This window comes from Hyaena hyaena, unplaced genomic scaffold, assembly GCF_003009895.1.
Source record: "Hyaena hyaena isolate Hyena2069 unplaced genomic scaffold, ASM300989v1 scaffold_161, whole genome shotgun sequence".
Lineage (NCBI taxonomy): Eukaryota > Metazoa > Chordata > Mammalia > Carnivora > Hyaenidae > Hyaena > Hyaena hyaena.
The window spans coordinates 1,760,183-1,782,399 of record NW_024080792.1 but is presented as its reverse complement, the minus strand read 5'-3'; the positions used below and the strand labels follow the sequence as shown (position 1 = coordinate 1,782,399).

At 38.2% G+C, this 22,217-nt stretch overlaps 1 protein-coding gene across 3 annotated transcripts in view; it reads right to left on the bottom strand.

Annotated features, from left to right (window-relative positions):
• Positions 1-2,197: 2,197 nt before the first annotated feature.
• ASB15 (ankyrin repeat and SOCS box containing 15) overlaps positions 2,198-22,217 on the bottom strand; it is a 53,402-nt gene continuing 33,382 nt past the window's right edge. Inside the window, exons 5-13 of one of the 3 annotated variants that reach the window (XM_039239688.1) lie at positions 21,615-21,766; positions 19,930-19,982; positions 19,708-19,839; positions 18,234-18,392; positions 12,737-12,982; positions 11,644-11,815; positions 8,960-9,530; positions 8,285-8,438; positions 2,198-2,391 (exon numbers count right to left, since the gene is read on the bottom strand). In XM_039239688.1, the coding sequence (XP_039095619.1) occupies positions 2,219-2,391; positions 8,285-8,438; positions 8,960-9,530; positions 11,644-11,815; positions 12,737-12,982; positions 18,234-18,392; positions 19,708-19,839; positions 19,930-19,982; positions 21,615-21,766 (1,812 nt within the window). In that variant the 3' untranslated portion in view covers positions 2,198-2,218. Of the gene's footprint in view, positions 2,392-3,704; positions 3,780-8,284; positions 8,439-8,959; positions 9,531-11,643; positions 11,816-12,736; positions 12,983-18,233; positions 18,393-19,707; positions 19,840-19,929; positions 19,983-21,614; positions 21,767-22,217 lie in introns of those variants that run through there. The other 2 variants (XM_039239689.1, XM_039239690.1) reach the window with 2 other exon arrangements.

The following is a 22,217-nucleotide window of genomic DNA, read 5'->3' as shown; positions in this document are numbered from 1 at the left end:
CTTATTTATACTCTTTGAAAGACAACTAAAGCTAAAAATAATTTGAAAAATTCACAAACCAGTCAGGCATTACTGTTGAAAGAATACGGTAACTCTAAAGACAGACATAAATTTAAGAAAGATATATTATTAAAATCTAAGAAACAAATCTCAATAATTACATGATTAAGGTTACATAGCCAATTCAGAGACTCAAAACTATCATTTTACCATGATAGTGATGAGGTCACTGATTATTTTTGTCTGGGACTTATACAAAAATCTACTCCTTCAGCATATTCAACAAATAATTATCAAACGTTCTCTGTGCTCTAGGGAATGTGTTTGGCTCTAAGAAAACACTGGAAAACAAAACAGACATAGACCCTGCTCTGATAGAGCTTTCAGTCTAGTGGGGCAGACAGATGTGAACACAGCCACCTGTAATACAGCCTGAAAAGTGCTCTGCTGTGGCCTTCCGTCCTATGGGAAGGATGATCTAAGCTGAGACCTATAGGGTGAGAGGGGAAGAAGGAGATGGAAAGAGATTCTAGGCACAGAGAGAAAAAAAATGCAAAAACTTTGAGGTATAAGAGCGCATAGTCTATTTCTACAACAATGGTTCCCAAAGGACCTCAGATATTTGTTGGGCCACAATGACATTTTCAGCCATCAACAGGGAAATGAAGGCGGCGTGTTAAATATTTTAAAAGCTAAAGTCATTCAATTTTAATAATTGTGTTTAAAGCCGACTGATCTGGCATTAAAATGGCCCCTCTTTTATAAAATGACAGTGATAGTAGATGATAGATTTTTTTTAAAGTAGAGGACCCTATTTTTGAAACTATGGGTATGTAAAATCTAAAAATCTGGAATCACTGTTCAAAGAATAAACTTTAAAAGGTGTTTAATATGGTTAAAAGAGAGGAGTAAGGGAGAAGTCAAGAGATAAGACTAAGGAGGAAGGCAGAGATTTCGAATGGGAAGGGCCAGGAAGACCTCTGGACTTTATCCTAAGAGCAATGGGAATGATTTTAAGCAGGGGCGTGAAACTCTATTTAGATTTCCAATAGATCATTCTGGGATGTTGTGTGTAGAACGTATGTTGGATAGAACAAGACAGCAGGAAGAGGAGGCCAGCTAGATAGCACTACAGTATCCCACGAAAAAGGAAAGAATAGCTAGAATTAGACGATATCTTCAAGGGACAAACTTAGCAGGAACTGGCGATTCATTATATTGGGTAAGAAAAATGGGATGGTCAAGGCTGATGTCCAGGCTTTTCCTTAGGAAACGGAACTGATGATAATCAGGCTTAACTGCTGAGCTAGAGGATGTAGGAAAAGAGCCCTTTTGTGGAGGAAGGTAGTGAACTCATTTGGGGATATGTTGAATTTGAGGTTTCTCTGTCTTGAAAAGTCCATTAGAACACTTGTGTACAGAGCGGAGAGAAAGAGTTGAACTTCAGACAAAAATGTTCTACGTCAATAGTTAGAGTTAGTTATTAAAACCATAGGCATTGATGACTGATGACATTCCTCCCGGACAGGGCTTCGGACATACTAGACAAAGTGGCCATCCAGGGAGCGGGGGAGAGGGGTGGAGAAGAGAAGGGGGGGAGCGGGAGAGGGGGTGGGGGAGAGGGAGTGGGGAAGAAGGCCAAGAGAGCAAGGTGTCTTGAAAACTAAGAGAAAACCATTTCAAGGAGAGAGCAGACCAGTGCCAGATGCTGCGGGAATCAGTTGAAAGGACTGAAGAATACTCATTGAAATTAGCAACAAGGCAGTTGTTAAAGACCTTGAGAAAGGCAGTGGGGAGCCCAGGCCAGATTATAGAGTGTGCATCTGCAGGCAGGAAAGAGCTCTTTTATGCAGTGAGGGTATAAAAGAAAGGAGAGAGCCAGCAACTGTCTGGAGATGTGGGTTTAAGAAAGTGGTTCTTTGTTTGTTTTATAAACACAGGAGAGATGGATATTGTAGGAAACACTTGATAGGGAGAATTTGAAGACTTGTTGGAGGTGAAGATAATGAAAAGAAATTCACATACCAAATATTGATCAGCTCAAAAACATCACAATGTAAAGTTTCTAAAGATGTAAAGTACCGTGTCCCCATAAGAACACGCTATCATCGTTAATGGATTCAAACACACCTAAGAATGTAAAATGATTCCAAGAGGTTCTGAAGGAATCCCATTTTAAACTATTTTTAAAGTCACATTAAAAATATTATTTTTAAAATTATGGCAATTTTAGCTCTTGCCCATAGAGATCATACTCTTTAAATAATAGATATCTTCGAATGGTTGGTGGTAGAGGGAGCTTCTCCAGTGAGGATGGCTGGCAGAGTCGCTGCAGTCCCATAAGTCTTCGAATTTTTAGCCGACACAAATGCTTTAATGAGCAAGGATTCTCTAAAATCATGGGAAAAAAAAACAAGCAAAAAATAAAAACAATATCGTAGATTGACTTGTAAGTTACCTACTGTTTTAGAATAACATTAGTAGTGTCATTGTAAAAATCAGATATGTATACATTTAGCAACTGACAATTTTAAAAGAAATTCAGGGGCGCCTGGGTGGCTTAGTCGGTTAAGCGTCCGACTTTCACTTAGGTCATGATCTCGCGGTTCGTGGGTTCGAGCCCCGCGTCGGGCTCTGTGCTGACTGCCAGCTCAGAGCCTGGAGCCTGTTTCAGTCTGTGACTCCCTCTCTCTCTGACCCTCCCCTGCTCACGCTGTCTCTCCCTCTATCTCCTAGAAATAAATAAAATATATATATTTAAAAAAAAAAAAAAAAAAAAGAAATTCAAAGTGTGATTAAGCATCCCTGACACTACTTCAGAATGCAGTCTCCATGAAGACAAACACTCAGCCTGTCTCCATGTCAGGAAGACAGTCTGGCTCATAGTGGGTGTCGAGCCAGAACACGTTAAATGAATGAATGGAATTGGCTTAAGAAAGCAAATGCTGCGCATGGGTTGTTCAGTTGGTTAAGTGTCCAACTCTTGATTTCTGCTCAGGTCGTGACCTCACAGTTGTGAGATCGAGCTCGCGATTAAATGATTCCGTGTGTCTGTAATTCAATCTTAGGTTTGTTTCAGTTTCTGATACTTAAACATTCTGTATTTTTTAAAAAAATCTAACATCACTTAAATATCCGATATTAGTCTTTATTTTCATCTCTTACTTTATCTATATTACAACACTGATATATTGTCCCGGCGGATAATGTGAAAAGGCAGCGGAGCACCGGGTTTTAGCTGTGGGCTTTGGACTGTTGGTGTAGATTTAAATCGTGGCTCTGCCACTTAGTATCTGTGTGACCTTGAACTTAACCTCTGTGATCTCAGTATTCTCACCTGTGAAATGTGGATAACAACGGGACCTACCTGATAGGGTGTTTGAAGCTCAAACAAATTAATTTATGTAAAGTATTAGAAAACTGCTTGGTACTTTGTAACCACTCAGTAATATGAACTATCACTCAGTTCAGGAATAAATGATATCACATTTCCATTACCTTTGTGATTATCTTCTTAAAAAATTAAAACAGTGATTTTCAAAAACTATGGAGGCAAAATTATTATTACCCAAATAGGCAAAATAAGCCCATTTTTAAAAGAAAGGAATTACATTTTATTTTCTTCTTTAACAAATACACCGCCTCACATATGTCTGGAGGAATCCTGACATCCAGTGGTTAACCACGCTCACAGCATTCAACTGACTTCCACTCCAGCTGCATTAATGTATGACTGAAACAGCAAAACACCTTCTTGGTCTTCCTCCTTGATTTCCTTTCTAAAGTCAACAGAATTGTTACTCTTTTGTAATAAAAACACATGGACAATTAGCAGTTAGAAGCGAACTCTGTTCTGCCTATGACAGGAAGCACAGTGGTGTTGGAGAGAGTGGTTTGAGGTAAGACAGACAAGGGTTCGAATCTTGGCTTCGTTTTCCAGGTCTATAACCTCTTACAATCTCCAAACTGTTTTAACCTCTTTATTATAAAAATAAAATATAAAGTAACTACACACGTATAGCTTTATGAGTCATTATTAGTGATTACAAGATGAGTATCTTTAATTACCTCCCAGGTCATGAATAGAAGAATTTCCCCAGCTGCCCTAGGATTTCCTCCATAATCCATTGCAATCTTTATTCCTTTCTCCCCCATGTTACCACTATTCTGACTTTTATGGTAATCACTTCCTTTATTATTTATTTATTCTTTTAAGTCATCTCTGCACCCAATATGGGGCCTGAACTTAACAACCCGAGATCAAGAGTTGCACATTCCACTGACTGAACCAACCAGGTGCCCCCGGAATCACTTACTTTAGAGCTTCATCATCTAAGTGTACTATCCCTGTGCTATTGTATTCACAATATTTTTTAAAAAATGATATGATCTTTAAGTCTTTTTTAATCCTTCCTCTTCTCTTTCCTTCAATTAATCTCTGAAGAACCAGAAAGCCCTGCAGTTTCCCACAGCTTAAATTTTGCTGATTGCATTTTCATGGTGCAGGTCTGTGCTTTCCCGCCATCTATTTCTAGCAAATTGATAGCCAGATACAGAGACTTGAGCTGACTCAGGTTTGATCTCCTTGGCAAAACTACACCTGGTGCTGTGTTCTTTCATCAATGGCACATAATGAGATAGTGGGAACAATTGATGTTCAGTGACTAAATCCGTTAGCTGACTGGGGACTGCAAAATGGTGACATCTAGTTATATCATTTCGTTTTCACTTCTTATTTGAAATATTTTGACAAAGAGACACTTTTGCTCCTCTTCTTTGTGGTTACTAGTGACACAAATCACATAGGTAAGGCAGAATAAACGCTTAGATCTTTTCCTTTATAAGTTTTCAAGCTAATGAGTTGATTTTATCTTCTGGAGCTGACCAATTTTTAAAATATCGTATTTTAGCATACTTGGTTTCGATGTATTGATATAATTACCCTTTGGAAGCTTCATTGTCCCATCTTCGGCCAGTAGGATCCTCTTCAAGTTGGCTCCTGGATTCTTTTGGCCTGCTCTTGTAGGCTTTGAGCATTTCTTTGCAATGTGGAATGACAGACATTCCAGGCTCGTCCTGGACATTGCTTCCTGAAACCTGAAATCATCCATTTCCTTTTCTAGGAAATGGTATTTCAAGACCACAGCCTGCTAGGGATGTTCGATGCTACTCAGTTTGTCTTTGTTTCTAAGCCTTTTTTGTAGACGCATACACACACACACACCTCAGGTAAAATAGCTTGAGTTCAAATTGATTCTTCCAATTCAAGTTCAAGACTAAAAGATGTTTTTCTTCTTACCATCTTACATCTGTATTTCCTTTCTTCCACACAGATAATCTGGTTCTCAAGGATACAAAGAATAATAGAGTTAGACTATCCCATAATCACTCACTTACTGAATGAGTCTCATTCTCAAGTAATAGTGTTAATATTATGCCACCATCATGTAATTTGATATCTTTAAAAAATGTTTTTGTGGCTCAGTTGGTTGGATGTCCCACTTCGGCTCAGCTCATGATCTCATGGTTCGTGAGTAAAAGCCCGGCGTTGGGCTCTGTGCTGACAGCTTGGAGCCTAGAGCCTGCTGTGGATTCTGTGTTTCCCTCTCCTCTCTCTCTGTCCCTCCCATGCTCATACTCTGTTTCTCTCTCTCTCTGTCTCTCTCTCTCAAAAATAAATAAACATTGAAAAAATAAAAATAAACATAAAAGATATTTTTGTGTAGGGTTGCCTGGTTGGCCTGGTCAGTGGAGTATGTAACTCTTGGTCTCAGGGTTAGTTCAAGCCCTACATAGAGTGAAGACATTACTTAAAAATAAAATCTTTAAATAAGTTTTTGTGTGTGCTTTGTTTTTATTTATTTATTTATTTATTTATTTATTTATTTATTTATTTATTATTTTTGAGAGAGAGAGACAGAGTTGAGTTGGGGAGGGACAGAGAGAGGTTAGACACAGAGTCCGGAGCAGGCTCCAGGGCTCTGAGCTGTCAGCACAGAGCCCAAAGCTGGGCTTGACTTCATGAACCGTGAAATCATAACCAAAGCTGGACGCTCAACCGACTGAGCCACCCAGGCACCCTTGCTCTCTCCAATTTAAAATAGTTGTGTCAGGGGTGCCTGGGTGACTCAGTCACTTAAGCGTCTGACTTCGACTCAGGTCATGATCTCACGGTTACTGAGTTCAAGCCCTGCGTCAGGCTCTGTGCTGACAGCTCAGATCACAGACCCTGCTTCAGATTCTGTGTCTTCCCCTCTCTCTTACCCTCCCCTGCTAGCACACACACACACACACACACACACACACACACACTCTGTCTCTCTCTCTCTCTCTGTGTCAAGAATAAATAAACATTAAAAATTTAAAATAAATAAATAAATAGTTGTGTCATACCCTCTTTATCTGACCATGCAGCCCTACATATTATATCTTCTCCCTTTTAACTCCCTTTTAACTTGGTGTTCTGTCTAATGCTCAGTACTAGTCCTTCTGTCAGTCCCTCTCCTCATTTTGGTTTATCTGAAGCTCATTTCCTAGTGTTTCTTCAGAAGACAATCAGAGAAACCATATTACCTGAGAAAATCTGCTTTTTCCCCCATAAGTCAATTGTTTTTGCCCACATGACCAAAGAATATAGTAATTTGTAGTTTTGTCTTCTCTTTTTATCATAGATTTTTTTTTTTTGTAAAATAAGTTTTTGTATTTGTTCTGTTCCCTCAAAGAGAACATTTGTTGGTTTTCCTTTTCAAGGAACCCTATTATTCTTTTCCTTACTCTTAATCGCCTGTCTTTAATATCTGTCACTGCCTTTCAAATGCTTTGGTTTATTCCTTTATTTCTGTTTTATTCAAAAATGTTTCTTCTGTTTCAGCTTCTGTTTCTCTGAAGGTATTATCTACTGCTTTATTAGTTCTTGCTTTCATTCTGGTTCAGCCTTTGAATTTGAAATTATTTTTTTAAAAAAGAAATTATTTTTTTCTTTTTCTGTCTAGTTCCTTCCTCAGTTCTATTATCTCATTTCTGAATTTTTGTAATTCAGAAATTGTGTGGTTCTTTCATGTCTTGTATCATTTTCCTTATGTGATTTAGCCTGTTTTGAAATTAAGTTTTTAGTTTTCATCTGTTCTGAGGGTGTCCTTTCCTAGTGTGCTTTCTTGTCTGTGAGGATATTATTCTGTTCCTCTTCCTGCTTTTTCTTATAATAAATTTATATGAAACTTGACTGTGATAATTTTCTGTTACTCATTTTGATGTGACATTAGTTTTCCTGAAGTTTTAGAAAGATGCTTGGTCCAAGGTAGCTCTTCTGACTTTACAGAATTCCCTATTCTATTGTCTTCTTGCAATGATCTCAAATAGTGGCTTGCTCCTGAAGTTTCCTGGTTCTGTTTGCTGCCCCTCCTTTTATCTGGAGTTTCTCATGGCTCTGTCCTACTTGATTTTGATTTTATTCCCAATGTGGGGTATGGTTCAGAAAGGGAGACTTAACAGGTCAGTTTCAAGAATTTATAGGGTCCAAGAGGTGCCTGGCTGCTCAGTTGGTGGGGCATGTGACTCTTGATCTTGGGATCATGAGTTCAAGTCCCATGTTAGGCATAGAGCTTACTTAATAAAAATAAAATAAAATAAAATAAAATAAAAGATTGGTTTCCAAACTTTAGTGAGCTTCAGAATGACTTAACATCTTTAAAAAAAGAGAATTTATAGGATCGAGACTGTTTTGTAATTGCCCTTAGCCTTAGGCTGTATTTATAATATGATTCACTTTTATTATGAACTAAATTTTAACTTAGAGAATACAAAATGATCTGCGTATAAGACAAACTTTTGATAGGAATTTGTCAATAAAGACCTGAGAGAGAGCATATCCAAAAGAATAACTCTAATTCATTCCATTCATCCATTTACTCAGTATTTATTATTTACTACTCACTAGGTATCATGCTAAGCCTTGAGAATACAAAAATAAACAGATGCCTGCCGACATGGAGATTAGAGTCTATATATCTTATGGTCTTATAGAAGTTTTTTTAAATGAGTTTGTCAAATGTTAATATAGTCATATTATTACTCATTATACAATGAAAGATTTGGAAAGTGTTAAAAATAGCAAAAAACTTAGCATCCCATATCAGAGGAAGTATTAAGGAAGATTTTTAAAAACCTGGATGATTCTGAAAATAAAGTAGCATAGAAAAAGAATCAAATATGACATTAAGAAACTTCCCCTGTATACATTCTGCATAAAAAAAATTATAGACAAAACTTTTTTTTTTTTTTTTACCTAGTATTTGACGGATTTCTGGCCATTCTCTCTGTACTTCTAGTGCAGACTTCAGCTTAGCACACAGAGGGATATAATCCATGTAATCAATTAATACACGAATAACGCTGCCTACCAAATGTTTCATCCAAGGAACTGTAATGAACTCACAGAACTGAGAGAATTGATAAAATTTAATTTAGTAATAAATTTAATATAGTATATACACAAGCACTCAATTTTGTTATGAAAAGTTACTATCATTGTCTTCTTACAGAAAATATAAGTACCTTCCTTGTAATGAACAAAAAAGAAAAATAAATTGTTTGCTTTTATCTGGGAAACTATGAGCCCTGACGCTATATGCATGACTTTGATGTGATAGCAGTCAACTTAGCATGGAAGAATCAGGTTGCTTTCCATGATTCTTCTCTCCATGTTTCCATTCCCAATTTTCCACCAAATAAGCATAAATTATTAGTTGCATACATTTTCACATTCATCTACATTCAGTTTCCAATTTTAGAAAAACAACCTTTTTTGCCTCATTTTATGCTTATATCCCCATATTATTGCAAGCAAAAATCCAAGAAAAAGAAAAATATAAGAGAGTGATTTTTCTTTTCTTGTGATATCTCTAAATGAGCAAAAGTTAGGATGATGACCCAGTAGGAAGAAGAAAAGAATGTAACTCACCGGGTTATCTTTTATTACACAAGATGTCCACCCCGGTAGTACCTCTTCTTCTATCTCTGACCACACAAATGAATTTCCAAAGATGTTCCCATGCATGCAGTCAAAGCACATCTCCACTTGGTAGCCATTATTCAGCAACAGCCTCAGCATTACCTCATCATTTAGGGCATATTGAATGGCACTGGGGAAACGTGTGTCATTCACATGCATGAAATAACAATTGACGTTAGCTCCATGGGAGAGAAGCAGCCGGACAATTTCATGGTTATTGGCCCTCACTGCCACGAGTAGACAGTTGAGGGGATCTAGGTTTGGGTCTGCACCTGCAGCCAGAAGGACTTCCGTGCACTGGATATCATTGTTAGAAACAGCAAAATAGAGTGCGGTCTTCCGCTCGTCATCATAGCTCTCGGAAATGTGGTCAGCGAGCCGGGTATTGACATCAAAGCCATTTTCAATAAGCAGCTCTAGGCACTGTACGTTTTGTCCGTCTGCTGCTGAGTGAATTGGTGTTAGCCCACTTTTCTGGATTGCATGTTTGGATGTTACTGGGATAAGATACTTCAGCGCACTAAAAAAAAAAAAAAAAAAAAAAAAAAGTCAAATATCCACATGGCAGGAAGAAAATGAAGAATTTTAATAAACCAGTTTCCTCACTAGACAAGCGAATACAGCCTGTTTAGCTTCTTTTCTTGTCTCTAGATAACCTCATACAAAAACATTTAACATTTCACTTTTGCCCACTGGCTTACTGCTCAGTTTAGTGTAATTCAGTTTTGTTTTTAGTTTCCCATTCTAAATATTCCCGGGGAACATGCTTGATGTCCTATGTTTGGTCCTAGAATTGTGGTTCTTCAGGAATGCTCTCTGTCTTCCAATTCTCTTGGGAACAACGTACTACTTATAAACAACCAAAACTCTTTAACGAAAAAAATATAAAAGAAAGATAAGCTCATCTGATGCCATAGAAGAATGTTTTATAATCTTGACCTTGAGAATTATGGAGTCACAGGACATGACCTTGAACATTGCTTAGTCCAACCCCTCATTCAACAGAAGAGCAACAGAAGTCTGGAGAGGTGAAATGACAGTCCATGGTCACACATGGACTGTGGAGCAAGGACTAGAGTTCAGGCCTTTTGAATTCTCATTCGTTCCTTCTCTCTCACTTCTTTCTGAGCAGTCTATGCTTTAGTAGTGGCCATGCACCTCCCGCCTGCCTCCATATAGCTTGCAATGGAATTAATAGCCACAAAAAAGACTCTTTATTATTCCATCACCCTACATCAGTCCAATGGGGATAACTCACCACAGCTTAGGTTTCTACGAACCTGTGATAAACAGTTGTGAATTTCACACTTGCCTGAACAACTAGACACGCATGAGAGCCACAGCAAGGAGAACTTGATCTCTTGTGCCTAATTCAGAGCTACCATGTGTGAATTTATGAACACTGGGAGTAAATCCAGGTAAACTTTAACAACATGTCACTTAGCATCAATTATGTGTCATTGGCCACTTGACTTAGCCAATGTGGCCACTGAAGGTGCTAAGGCCTAATGATTGCAAAATTTTTGAACTTATAAAATATATTAAATTGCCTAAAACCATCCTCTTATGGTGGGTGGTTTAATTTAGTGATTATAGATTTGTATGGATGTGTTGATTGTGGCACATTTTGTGGTTTAAAAATCTATCCAAACCTTTTCCCCCCACCAGCATAAAGATATCTGACCTTATAATGAAATTTTTCTATTCAAGGGTGAATTTGACATTATATCATAATATCTATAGGTATTAATAAACATTGGAGTAATACTGGTAGTATTGTCACAAAGTCCTTTGTCAAAGGCAAAAGTTTTAGAAACTGTGTTGCTTTTTGTTACACACATTGATAAAACAAAAAACAGAGAGACATATTTGGGTGGTTTGTGCAGAATTCTCAGTTATAACTTATTTCCTTCTAAGAGAAAAAATTTTAATTATAAAAGTGGTGGGGTGCCTGGATGGCTCAGTTAAGTGTCCGGCTTCGGCTCAGATCATGATCTCACGGTTCATGGGTTCGAGCCCCACGTCGGGCTCTGTACTGACAGCGAGCTCAGAGCCTGACGCCTGTTTCAGATTCTGTGTCTCCCTCTCTCTATGACCTTCTCCTGCTCATGCTGTCTGTCTCTCTCAGAAATAAATAAAACATTAGGGGCGCCTGGGTGGCTTAGTCGGTTAAGCGTCCGACTTTCGCTTAGGTCATGATCTCGCGGTTCGTGGGTTCGTGCCCCGCGTCGGGCTCTGTGCTGACTGCCAGCTCAGAGCCTGGAGCCTGTTTCAGTCTGTGACTCCCTCTCTCTCTGACCCTCCCCTGCTCATGCTGTCTTTCTCTCTCTCTCCTAGAAATAAATAAAAACATTTAAAAAAAAAAAAGAAAAGAAAGAAAAAAGAAATAAATAAAACATTAAAAAAACTTAATTATAAAAGTGGTATAAGTTCAATGTTCAAATTCTAGAAAGTTCCAGAACATAAAAAGAAAGGGAAAAATAAAACAGATATTAATATACTCAAAATGTGTGCACAGCGTGTCTTTTTCTTTTCAGATTTTGGGAGGTATTATATAGATTAGGCTTGAGACTCTACTGTTCATACACTTTTGTATTTTTCAACTTAAAATGATCTTATGATTTGTTACTCACAGATAATGTCCCTCGTAAGCAGCTCGGTGTATGGGAAGATGCCCTGCTCTGTTAGGAACATTTCCACTTCCTCCGTATTCCAGCAGGAGGGAAATGCAGTCAGGATTGCCCCCTCCTGCTGCCTCAAACAACACTGATGCCCCATCATCCGCCAAAGCAAACACATCACCACCTGACAATGTAAATAAAACATATGGCAGAGTGATAACTGGAATTATTTGAAATTGTCATGATAGTTGCCTTAATAATAACCTGCTGTTTTCCTTTCTGGCTAGGACTTAAAATTAAAAGTATAGGATTAAGAACAGCTGTGTTCTCAGTATTTTCAATAAACAATTACGCATGCATGTTTCATTTGATTAGAAAATCTTTGCGTGAGAAATCAAGAAGTCAATTTACATGGTAGACAAATACTCCCAGGAAAAGGAGTAGTCTCTTAAATTTAAAGGCAACGTTAACTCTCTATTTCATTTCAACAAGTGCCCTCTGTGTGCTGTGTGTGACCCAGCAGAAGATCCTAAAGTGAAAAAAATGACTACCTTAAGGAGTTCAGAGGGGAAATGAGACAAAATATTATCAAAGAACACAAACTGTATAACATTCAAGTGACTTAGGACTAGAGTCATGATGTAGGAGAAAGAGGTGTTGAGTTCTGGCTCTGCTGCAGACTGAGAGAGTCTGGGGCAAGCTACTTACTTCTAGGAATATCCATCTCCTCATCTGTAAAATACCGCTTATTTCATAGAGTTCATATGATAATTAAATGAGGTTGTGTTGTGAGGGGGCCTCAAAAATGTTAGTCTTTTCTCCACAGAGGATCCTTAGGGGAGTAGATGACCCTAGCCCTTATTTACAAAGGAGGAAAACTGAGAACCAGAAGTTTTAGTAAAGCTAGGCAGAATTGTAGGTCATGATGTATAGGGTGTAATTAAGTTGTGGAAGAGGGGGCTTTCGAGGGGTTTCTCGAGGAGCTGAGTACAAAAGCCTGATGCCCAGTTACATTCAGGAGAGGAAGGGGAGCCAATGAGGAATGGAGAAAAAGAAATTGAGGGACAGGAGAAACATCAAGAATGTGCAATTCCTTTTCACGTACCTCTGTGGATTAAGTGTTCTAACACATCACAGTGACCATACTCAGCAGCAACACCTAACGGTGTGACTCCAAATCCGTCTCTCAGATGGACATTGCCTCCGTGGTTTAGTAGCAGCGCTATGATATCTTTGCGGCCTTGTTTGGCTGCTTCATGCATTGCCGACCATCGCTTGATGCAGGGTTGGTCAAGGCTGGCGTTGTGTTTAAGCAGAGTAAACACCATGTCGTATGAGCCCTGTTTTACAGCTGGAAGATGATTTTAAAAAACTATCAACAGTAGGCATATATTTTTTTAAATGTTTTATTTATTTCTAGGAGACAGAGAGAGAGAGACAGCGTGAGCAGGAGAGGGTCAGAGAGAGAGAGGGAGTCACAGACTGAAACAGGCTCCAGGCTCTGAGCTGGCAGTCAGCACAGAGCCCGACGTGGGGCTCGAACCCACGAACCGCGAGATCATGACCTAAGCGAAAGTCGGACGCTTAACCGACTAAGCCACCCAGGCGCCCCTATCAACAGTAGGCATATTGACGTGGATATTTTAGATGGTATGAAACTAATTACTAATTTATTTTTAATATTTAAAAATGTTTATTTGAGAGAGAGAGAGAACGAGCAGAGAGAAAGGGAGACAGAGGATCCAGAGAGGGCTCTGTGCTGACAGCAGACAGCCTGACGCTGGGCTCGAACTCCCAAACCATGAGATCATGACTTGAGCTGAAGTTGGATGCTTAACTGACTGAGCCACCCAGGCACCCCTAATTACTAAATTTAATATCAAAATAGATATCACCTATTCCCTCTTCTTCTACAAGAAAATACTGTAGTTTTCATACTCCTTCTGTTTCTCATACCCAAGATGATGCTGTCTTTTCTTTAAGACCTTGACCTGAGGAGGTTAAGAGTTTTATGGACACCATGCACATCACTAAAATAGGATGTTATGTATACTCTTTCTAAACTTTAGAAAAAGAAAATAATTGAAATGAAAATAACATTCCTGTTGGGTTGTATAAATTAAATAATGTATGGAAATGCTTAATATATACTAGCAGCTCAATAAATTATAACTATTATTATTAATATAATTTCATCACTTCTAGGATCCTGGAGCCCATGTGTGAATAATGTTTATGAAGTCCCCTCATCACCCCCCAGAAAGACTTTTTTTCCCTCCACCAAAAATAACAGCGAGTATTAAATGAACTTCTGTTTCCCGTGGTCTTAATGGAGGTTAGCAACGAGAAGGTTCAGGATCCAGGTAGGTCCAGTGTTCTAAGTAGGTGAAGCCTATGACAGCTAGTGTACTACAGTGTAAGGGATTCACTGGATCATATGCTGCTCTTCCCCTTTGCTTGTTTTTAATAGATGAGATTACAGGTAAAAAGCTCTGCCAACCCAGCTTTGAATTACTAAGAGATGGTCCCAGTTTAGATATAAATAATTCTATAAGATGTAATGTCTTTTTATCTTATTAGTAANGAAAGCCAGAAAAACTATTATGTATTATATTACTCTCTTATCAAGCCCTTACTATTAAGGTAACCCATATATGTGTGTGTGTGTGTGTGTGTGTGTGTGTATAATTTATATATATATATATAAAACGTGTGTGTATATATATGTACATGTATGTATATGTGTGTGAGTAGCCTTTTAATAATTAAAAAAAAATTTTTTTTAAAAAAAGAAGAGATAAATACAATTACATTCACTCACTCGTTCGTTCATCCATTCATTCATTTATTCAGTTGACATGCTCTGGCTATATGAGAGGCCCTGTGCCGGATCCTGTGGACAACAGGAAAACGATGGGCTTGGTTCTCACTCACGCAATTGACAATTTAGAGAAGAAGCCCGTATTGTCTTCTATTTGAAGAGAGACTCCGAGTCCAGGTCTTTGCTGGGAAAGGCAGGACGGGGGGGTGGGGGGGGGCGCACATAGAACATATTGGGGAGCAAGGGGGCAGAGTGCAGAAAGCACCTAAAGCCGAAACAAGGAAAAGGGCCCTCGAAGGCCTGACGAGAGGAAGAAGGCGTAATGCGGAGGCAGGCGAGCCGTCACTGTGATGAGATTTCAGTTTTTCTCCGGTTCCCTAGAGTCTGTTGCCAAATGCCTTTCTCTGAATCACCCACCTGCCGCTGGCAGCTCTAATCATAGTGAATTACCTCATCCTAGCCCGTGTCATTGCAGAGAAAACATCAATAGGTTAAATGAACTAAGAGGTATGTGTCCTCATTTATCTTCTTGCTCCTATTACATTTTCTTCTAGAAAAAGTGCGTTAAAATAATGAATCTCTCCCATCGTGAACTGTTTTCCTTTTGTCTGACTCAGGAAACATGTTGGTTAGAGATCTTAGTCTTTTTTCATGAGAACAATATCATGCACAGGCCATGTTCCGCTTGAATTATTTTTAAAATAAAACTTTACTTGCAATTTCACTATTTTGGAACTAAGAATATATTTTATTTCGAGTAGAAATAATAATGGGAATCATGGGAGCCCCTCCCAAACTAACCCATGAACACATTCTTAACCAATAAATGGCTCAAATAATGAAAACTAAAATGGCACAGTATTTGTGTAACATAATTAAGTAAAATAAAGCTTAAATAACATATAGTAATATATATATCTTCAACAACAATGCTTAAGAAACAAACTTCAGTTGAAGAGTTAAGGAATTAGAGACTTTTGTATAGATTTATAGTTTGCTGGCACTATTCCTTTTTATCTTAAATTTCTGTAATTTTCTCTTTTTTATGTTTATTTATTTATTTTGAGAGAGAGAGCATGAATGCATGGAGAGAGGCAGAGAGAGAGAGAGATCGAGAGAGAAAATCCCAAGCAGGCTCCCGGCTGTCAGTGCAGAATCTGACTTGGGGCTTGAACTCACAAACTGTGAGATCATGACCTGAGCCGAAACCAAGAGTCAGATGATTAACTGACTGAGCCACCCAGGTGCCTCTAATTTCTGTCATTTTCTTTCCCTTTCTTGATATATGTGTTTTGCTCATGTAATTTTTTTAATTGCACAAGTGATTTATCTTGTGACTTGTAAGACATTCAAACAGGGAAGAGAGATTTTTCTGAGGCTTCTTGACAAGGATTGTCAGATTGAAAGAGGAAAGGCAGTGAAGAGGATGTGTATTGATTTGTGACAAAGAAAGTATCTGAAATAAAATTAACCAAGCCAGAAATGGCATGAGGGTGTGGGCCGGGGAGGGCAGCAGAACTGAGATGTTGTGCTTCATGGTTCCCTGGGCTTCCTCTATTCCTGGGCCCCACTGGCCAAGATAATCTTGTGGCTATCCAACTAGAGAAAGGTGACACCAACTTCAGAGGAGTGAGCAGAGAAAGAGTCTGAGTGCCAAATACCCTCACAAGTGTCAGATGATCACAAAGTAGATATCTGGTCCTCAGCAAGTAACCATGTGATGGATTGCAATACATCAAAGTACCACAAGTAAGGGCCTAATGGCTGATAGCAAAGAGGGGCCCTGGAGGGACCCAACGTGTCTTTTTTTTTTTTTTTTTTTTGGCCATCTAAACATATTCTGTAATAAAGACAAAGACATGGCATCAGGCTAAGAAAAATAAAGATGACATCACACATAAAAATAAAAAGAGCAACATATTTTTCTCGTATCTCTCCCTTTCTTAGTTAATGGACTATGAGTAGCAAATTTCAAAGCAGGCTACAGAGTCAAGAAGAAAGCTGGGAAAGTGCCACGAATGACCATTTTCCCATAGAACCTAAAAATTCTTGACATGGCTTCCACCAAGGTGGTCTTGGAGAAGGTAACCCAAGAAAAATCTTATTCCCCGGGTACATGGATAATGGGGAAATAAGTGAAGATCTTCAGAAAATTTCCCTTCTGAGACTTTTGTATTCTCTTTGGTATTACCATTTAGCCTTTTAATAATTAAAAAAAAAAAATTTTTTATCCGTTTTTGAAAGACAGAAGGAGACAGAATGTGAGTGGGAGAGGGGCAGAGAGTGAAGGAGACACAGAATCTCAAGCTGACTCCAGGCTCCGAGCTGTCAGCACAGAGCTGGCGTGGGGCTCAAACCAATGAACCGTGAGATCATGACCTGAGCTGAAATTGGACACTCAACCAACTGAGCCACCCAGGTCCCCCTTACCATTTAGCTTTTCACAGTATTTCTAAATGTTACTTCTATTTTGACTCTGATAACATAATGATCAACTTCCTTTCCCATACTTCAGATATTGCTGGATTAGAGAAACTAACACATGCAACTCCGAAATACATATAAATACTTAATGCTCTCTTGCAGTATTAAAAGCAAAAAGAAATCAAATGAGGGATAATCATGACTTAGTTGTGCCTTAAGTAAATGAATTAAAGATAGCAAGTATAGAATAATTGTATATTTGCAAAATGAGATAGTATACAAACTCTGAAAAAGTGTGTGCTTTTTTTTTTGTTGCAGAAATCAAAGATCTATAGATATTTATAGAACCGTCTATAGAAACAACAACACATATATGGATGTCATTGCAAAAACCCCATGGCATATGGCTTTAAAAATAGTACAGATCACATTAATAGTGGTGATGTAGCCATAGGTAAAGAGTTCTGGTTTACTTCTAAAAAGCACCAGTTATTGTAACAGATTCCACAACTCTATATCCCTAAGTGACAGTGAATGTTATCTCTGGTCATTTGTAGTTAATCTCATCTCACTTGTACAAACAGACTTGCCACTTTTTCATTGGTCAACAGAAATAGCAGAATACACACATTGAGAAGAAACTGATAAATGACAGCTTTAGGTTTACCATCATTACTTGTGTCAGAGTTGTGAACCTCTTCATAGGTGCCCAGGGCTCCATCTATGTGATCAGAATCTGCCGGTGCTTCATTGTTCTGAGGTGGACCTGGAATCTCTCTTTGAAACCCTCTTTCTGTTTCTTTTTTCTTGCAATCTGCTGCACACGCAACCTTACTTACAACTGGATCCTACCTAGAGGATATTCCTTTAGAACTGACACTTTTTGGGGCACCTGGTTAGCTCAGTCAGCTGGCTCAGGTCATGATCTCACAGTTTGTGAGTTCGAGCCCCTCATGGGGCTCTGTGCTGACAGCTCAGAGCCTGGAGCCTGCTTCAGATTCTGTGTCTTCCTCTCTCTCTGCCCCTTCCCTACTCGCGCTCTGTCTGTCTGCCTCTCTCTAAAGGAAATACACATTAAAAAAAAAAAAAAGAACTGGCACTTCTGGCTTCACAAAACTCCAAGACTGGATCCCTCCTGGTTAGTTGGTGCTGAAGGATCTCTCACACTGGACCTCTTTGCAGGATTAAAAAAAAACACCACCACCACAGGGCAGATAAGACCGGTGTTAGGGAAGGAGCTCAGGGAAGAGAGGGAGCTGAGGTCACATAACTTCAGTACATAGTGGTTTTCAATAAATACTTATTAAATATTTATTTGTCTCAAACTATGAAAGTTTTAGAAAAGAAGGTTATTTACCAATCAGAAGCGGCTTCTCTCCTTTGTCATTTTTGGTGTTTGGCCACACTCCCTTTTCTAATAAAGTTCTTACATTTTCCACCAGACCAGCTTTGACTGCCAAAGTCAGGGGTGTTTCTCCTTCAGAGGTCTTGAACTCCCAGAGTGTCTGGTAGGATGCTGAGATATGAAAGTATTGTATAAAGTTAAAAATCTTTACTTAAAGGATATCACAAAGATCAGAATAATCCAACATTATGTACTTTGGAGTGGACATCGTCAACTGATGACAAGGAAAGATTAAAAGATGTGATTAGAGTTTATCAAAAGATGGTGAGTATACATAGATGAGCATGTACTCAACAGCTAGTAACCAACATCTGCGTTTCAAGGTTGTTGTTTTTTTTTCGTGAATTGCATATTCTTTTTTTTTTTGATAAAGGATCCCCAATCCTTTGTATTGTTATTTCAATTGCAACTGAAATTGATTTTTGTCAAATAAAATCTGTGAGTGTGAGAATGAGAATGTATCCAAATACTGTCAGAAAATGTGAGAAAAGAAATAGCATGTTTAACGTCACCTTCTAGATCTATTTGTCTGTTTAGCTATGTATTTTCTTCTGGCCGGATAGTGAATTATCAAGCAACTAGGATTGTCTCCTAGAGCACAGAATGAGGGAGCGCTCTTGAAGGTTAAAAGACAGGGCACTCACAAGACATTTTAGAAGTTGCTGAGGGGCGCCTGGAGGGCTCAGTTAGTTAAGCATCTGACTTGGGCTCAGATTATGACCTCGCAGTTTGTGAGTTGGAGCCCAGTGTGGGGCTCTGTGCTGACAGCTCAGAGCCTGGAGCCTGCGTCTGATTCTGTGTCTCCTTCTCTCTCTGCCCCTCCTCTGCTCATGTTCTCTCTTTCTCTCTCTCAAAAATAAACATTAAAAAAATAACAATAAAATAAAGTTGCCGAGATGTGACAAATATTATGCTAGAACATCAAAATTACTCTTAATACTTAACCTGGGGTTGATTTGCTGGGATACTGATTCATGTTTCCACCATGACAAAATTAGTATGACTAGTATGAGCACAAAATATTGTAAATATACTTGTTGCATCATAATGATCTTTTGGAAACCGCTAACTCAAGAGATCAAGATGAAAAATTAAAAGCTTACTCCCCAAAGCAAAAAGTTTTATATTTAAATCAATTAATTCATGATATGTATATAAGCTTTTATTACTTTTAGCTTATAGCCACATCTTTGTGCCAACTTGTATCACATCCTTAGAAGGATGCAAAGGGTAAAACCTGAAGCTCACAAAATATGCTGATCCTTATATTCTGAGTGTAAAACATGGATATTCTCTTTCCTATCTTCCAAATAATCTTCTATTCTGCATTTTCTTTTTGCTTTTTATCTTATGGGAAGTCATGGAGCCACTCATAAATTCTGTATTTTTGCTTCGGTTGGGTCAAAGAGATTTGAAGTTCTCTTACCATCCAGAACAACTTCAAGTATTTGTTGAATGGGTTGAACCACAGCTTCATGCAATGGAAACCATCCTTTTTCATCAGCTTCATCCAATGTATATTTATACTTCACATATTCCTGGAGCTCAAGAATGTGACCTAAATTAAACACATGGCTGGTAACAAATCTCTGTCATGGCAATGTGAAATCTCCAACTTGTCCCATTGTAGACAGTATGCCCATTTTACCTTGTTTTATGGCTTCCACAAGTTTTCTGTTTTGATCACTTAGTGGTACAAATCTACCAGAGAAACAAAAGTAAGCCATATTTATCCTAGTGGTGTACTTCAAAACACCCAAAAATTTAGCTTGTATTGAGTTTTTGTGCATCATTTTAATTATCAAGATCTACAGGAAAAGCACGCAACTAATTTTATGTACTGTATTAGCACCGTACTCTAACCAACTGAGATAACCAGCTTCCTTAATTCTATCTACTTTAAGAATGTGAATACTAAGAATCAGACACAGTATATTTATGATACACAAGACCTAGGCACATCAGTACAGATGACAAAGTACAAGATTGTGACGCTGTCTCTGTAATGAGTTCTAAGCAATGAGAAAGGAGTAAACCATTGTAGTCAAGAGAGCTAGGCTCAGCTTTTGTGATTTTGTGATCCTGAAGTAGTGGTTTCTCTGGGTAGTGGTTAGCTTCTCTGGATAGTGGATTCTTTATCTCTAAAATGATGGGATTACATAGGAAGATCTCTAAGGCTTTTTTCCAATTTTAAAAACTCTATGCTGAGTAAATGTTGCTTTGAACTTAATAATTGCTAATTAATAATTGCTTAATTAGGAGCTTATTATCCAACACTGCATGTTAGAGTCTTTCATCAATGGAAATACAAGTGAAAAGAGGTTGAGCACTTACTGAACAAATTCCTAGTCATTGGCCCAACAGGTCATGATTTCAACCCTCATGGCAATTCTCTGGTGTGTGTGTGTTTATTCTAAGGAAACAAGGTATTTTAAAACAAATTGATTCAACTCTTTTAAGCAGAAACATCTGTTAGCTTCTAGGGTCATTAAAGCCTTCTTGGGCACTCTGTTGGGGATAAGGGAAAAATGAAAGAGATCCAATGTAAAGGCACTAAGTCCATTTTTAAGAAGCTCATAAGCAATAATTTTATAGAACTGAATCTATTTAAAAGCACTACTAGGGGCATCTGAGTGGCTCAGTAGATTAAGCATCCAACTTTGGCTGAGGTCATGATCTCGCAGTCTGTGAGTTTGAGCCCCGAGTCAGGCTCTGTGCTGACAGCTCAGCTGTGCTTTGGATTCTGTCTCCCTCTGTCTCTGCCCCTTCCCAGCTTGTGGTCTCTCTCTCTCTCTCTCTCTCTCTCTCAAAAATAAATAAATAAATAAATAAATAAATAAGCACTAAAATAATTTAAAGCACTACTAAATTTCAGAGTACAGGATTCTAAATACTATAAAAGAATGTAAACTAAAGTTTATTTTTGTCAGAAGTGCAATGTGTGTTGTTCAAGACAGAAATCTACTTTTTCAGTTTCAGACTCTATAACTCCTGCTAAAATAAACATCAGTTTTATATATAATTTGTTAACTTGTGTCATCTGTACAGTAGATAACTAAATAGGCTGTGGTTTACATATTTCTTGTTATTTTTACTAAAAGCCCTCAACTCTTCCCAATTCATTAGACTTAGGGCCTAATCCATACTAGTTTTCATATTTTGAAGATCCAAAAATGAAATACAGTACTCATAAAGGTTGTCTGAGTCAATAGCAGAGAGGGCTCTGGATATTTAGAACAGCTCTGTGTATATAGGCAGGAGAAGGCATTTTATCTGACAACAAAATGAATGCCATAAAGCAGTTTTGTCGAGGATGGTCAATTTGAATGTTACCTTTCAGAATAAAATACAGACTTGCTGGCTTCAATGGATTCTTGAATACTGAGCTGAATATCATAGCTTGTAAGATGGTCTTCATCGGGGTCATCGTTACTATCCATGACTGGATACAAATTTGAAAGAGGCAATTTCTTATTATCAGCAAGCTATGCAGAACGGTATAGACAGTTAATGTGAAGATGCAAAATGAAAAACTAAAATGCATTCATCTTTCTTCATTTAACAAACACAAATGCAGTGAACATTTTAATTCGTATTATATATGAAGCCCATCCTAACCTTTGAAACCTTTAATTACCTGCTGTTTTGGTATTTGCATTTTCTGATTTTGGACTTCCTTTTCATTAATGGCTGCCATTAGGCTCATCAGAATACACTTTTTCGATGCTTCTGACTTACACTAATTTCAGCCCATCAGTTTTCTGAAGACACTGCTCTACACAGCACATTAGAAACTTGAACTAAGAAGAAGGAAGACAGAGATGGGAATAGAGAACGGTGAGCCTTTCACGTTCTTACCTTTTAATTTCACATCTGCTGTGTTTGCTTACTTGCTGATTTATTCTTTTCCTCACATCAGTAATGGTTTGAGTTGGC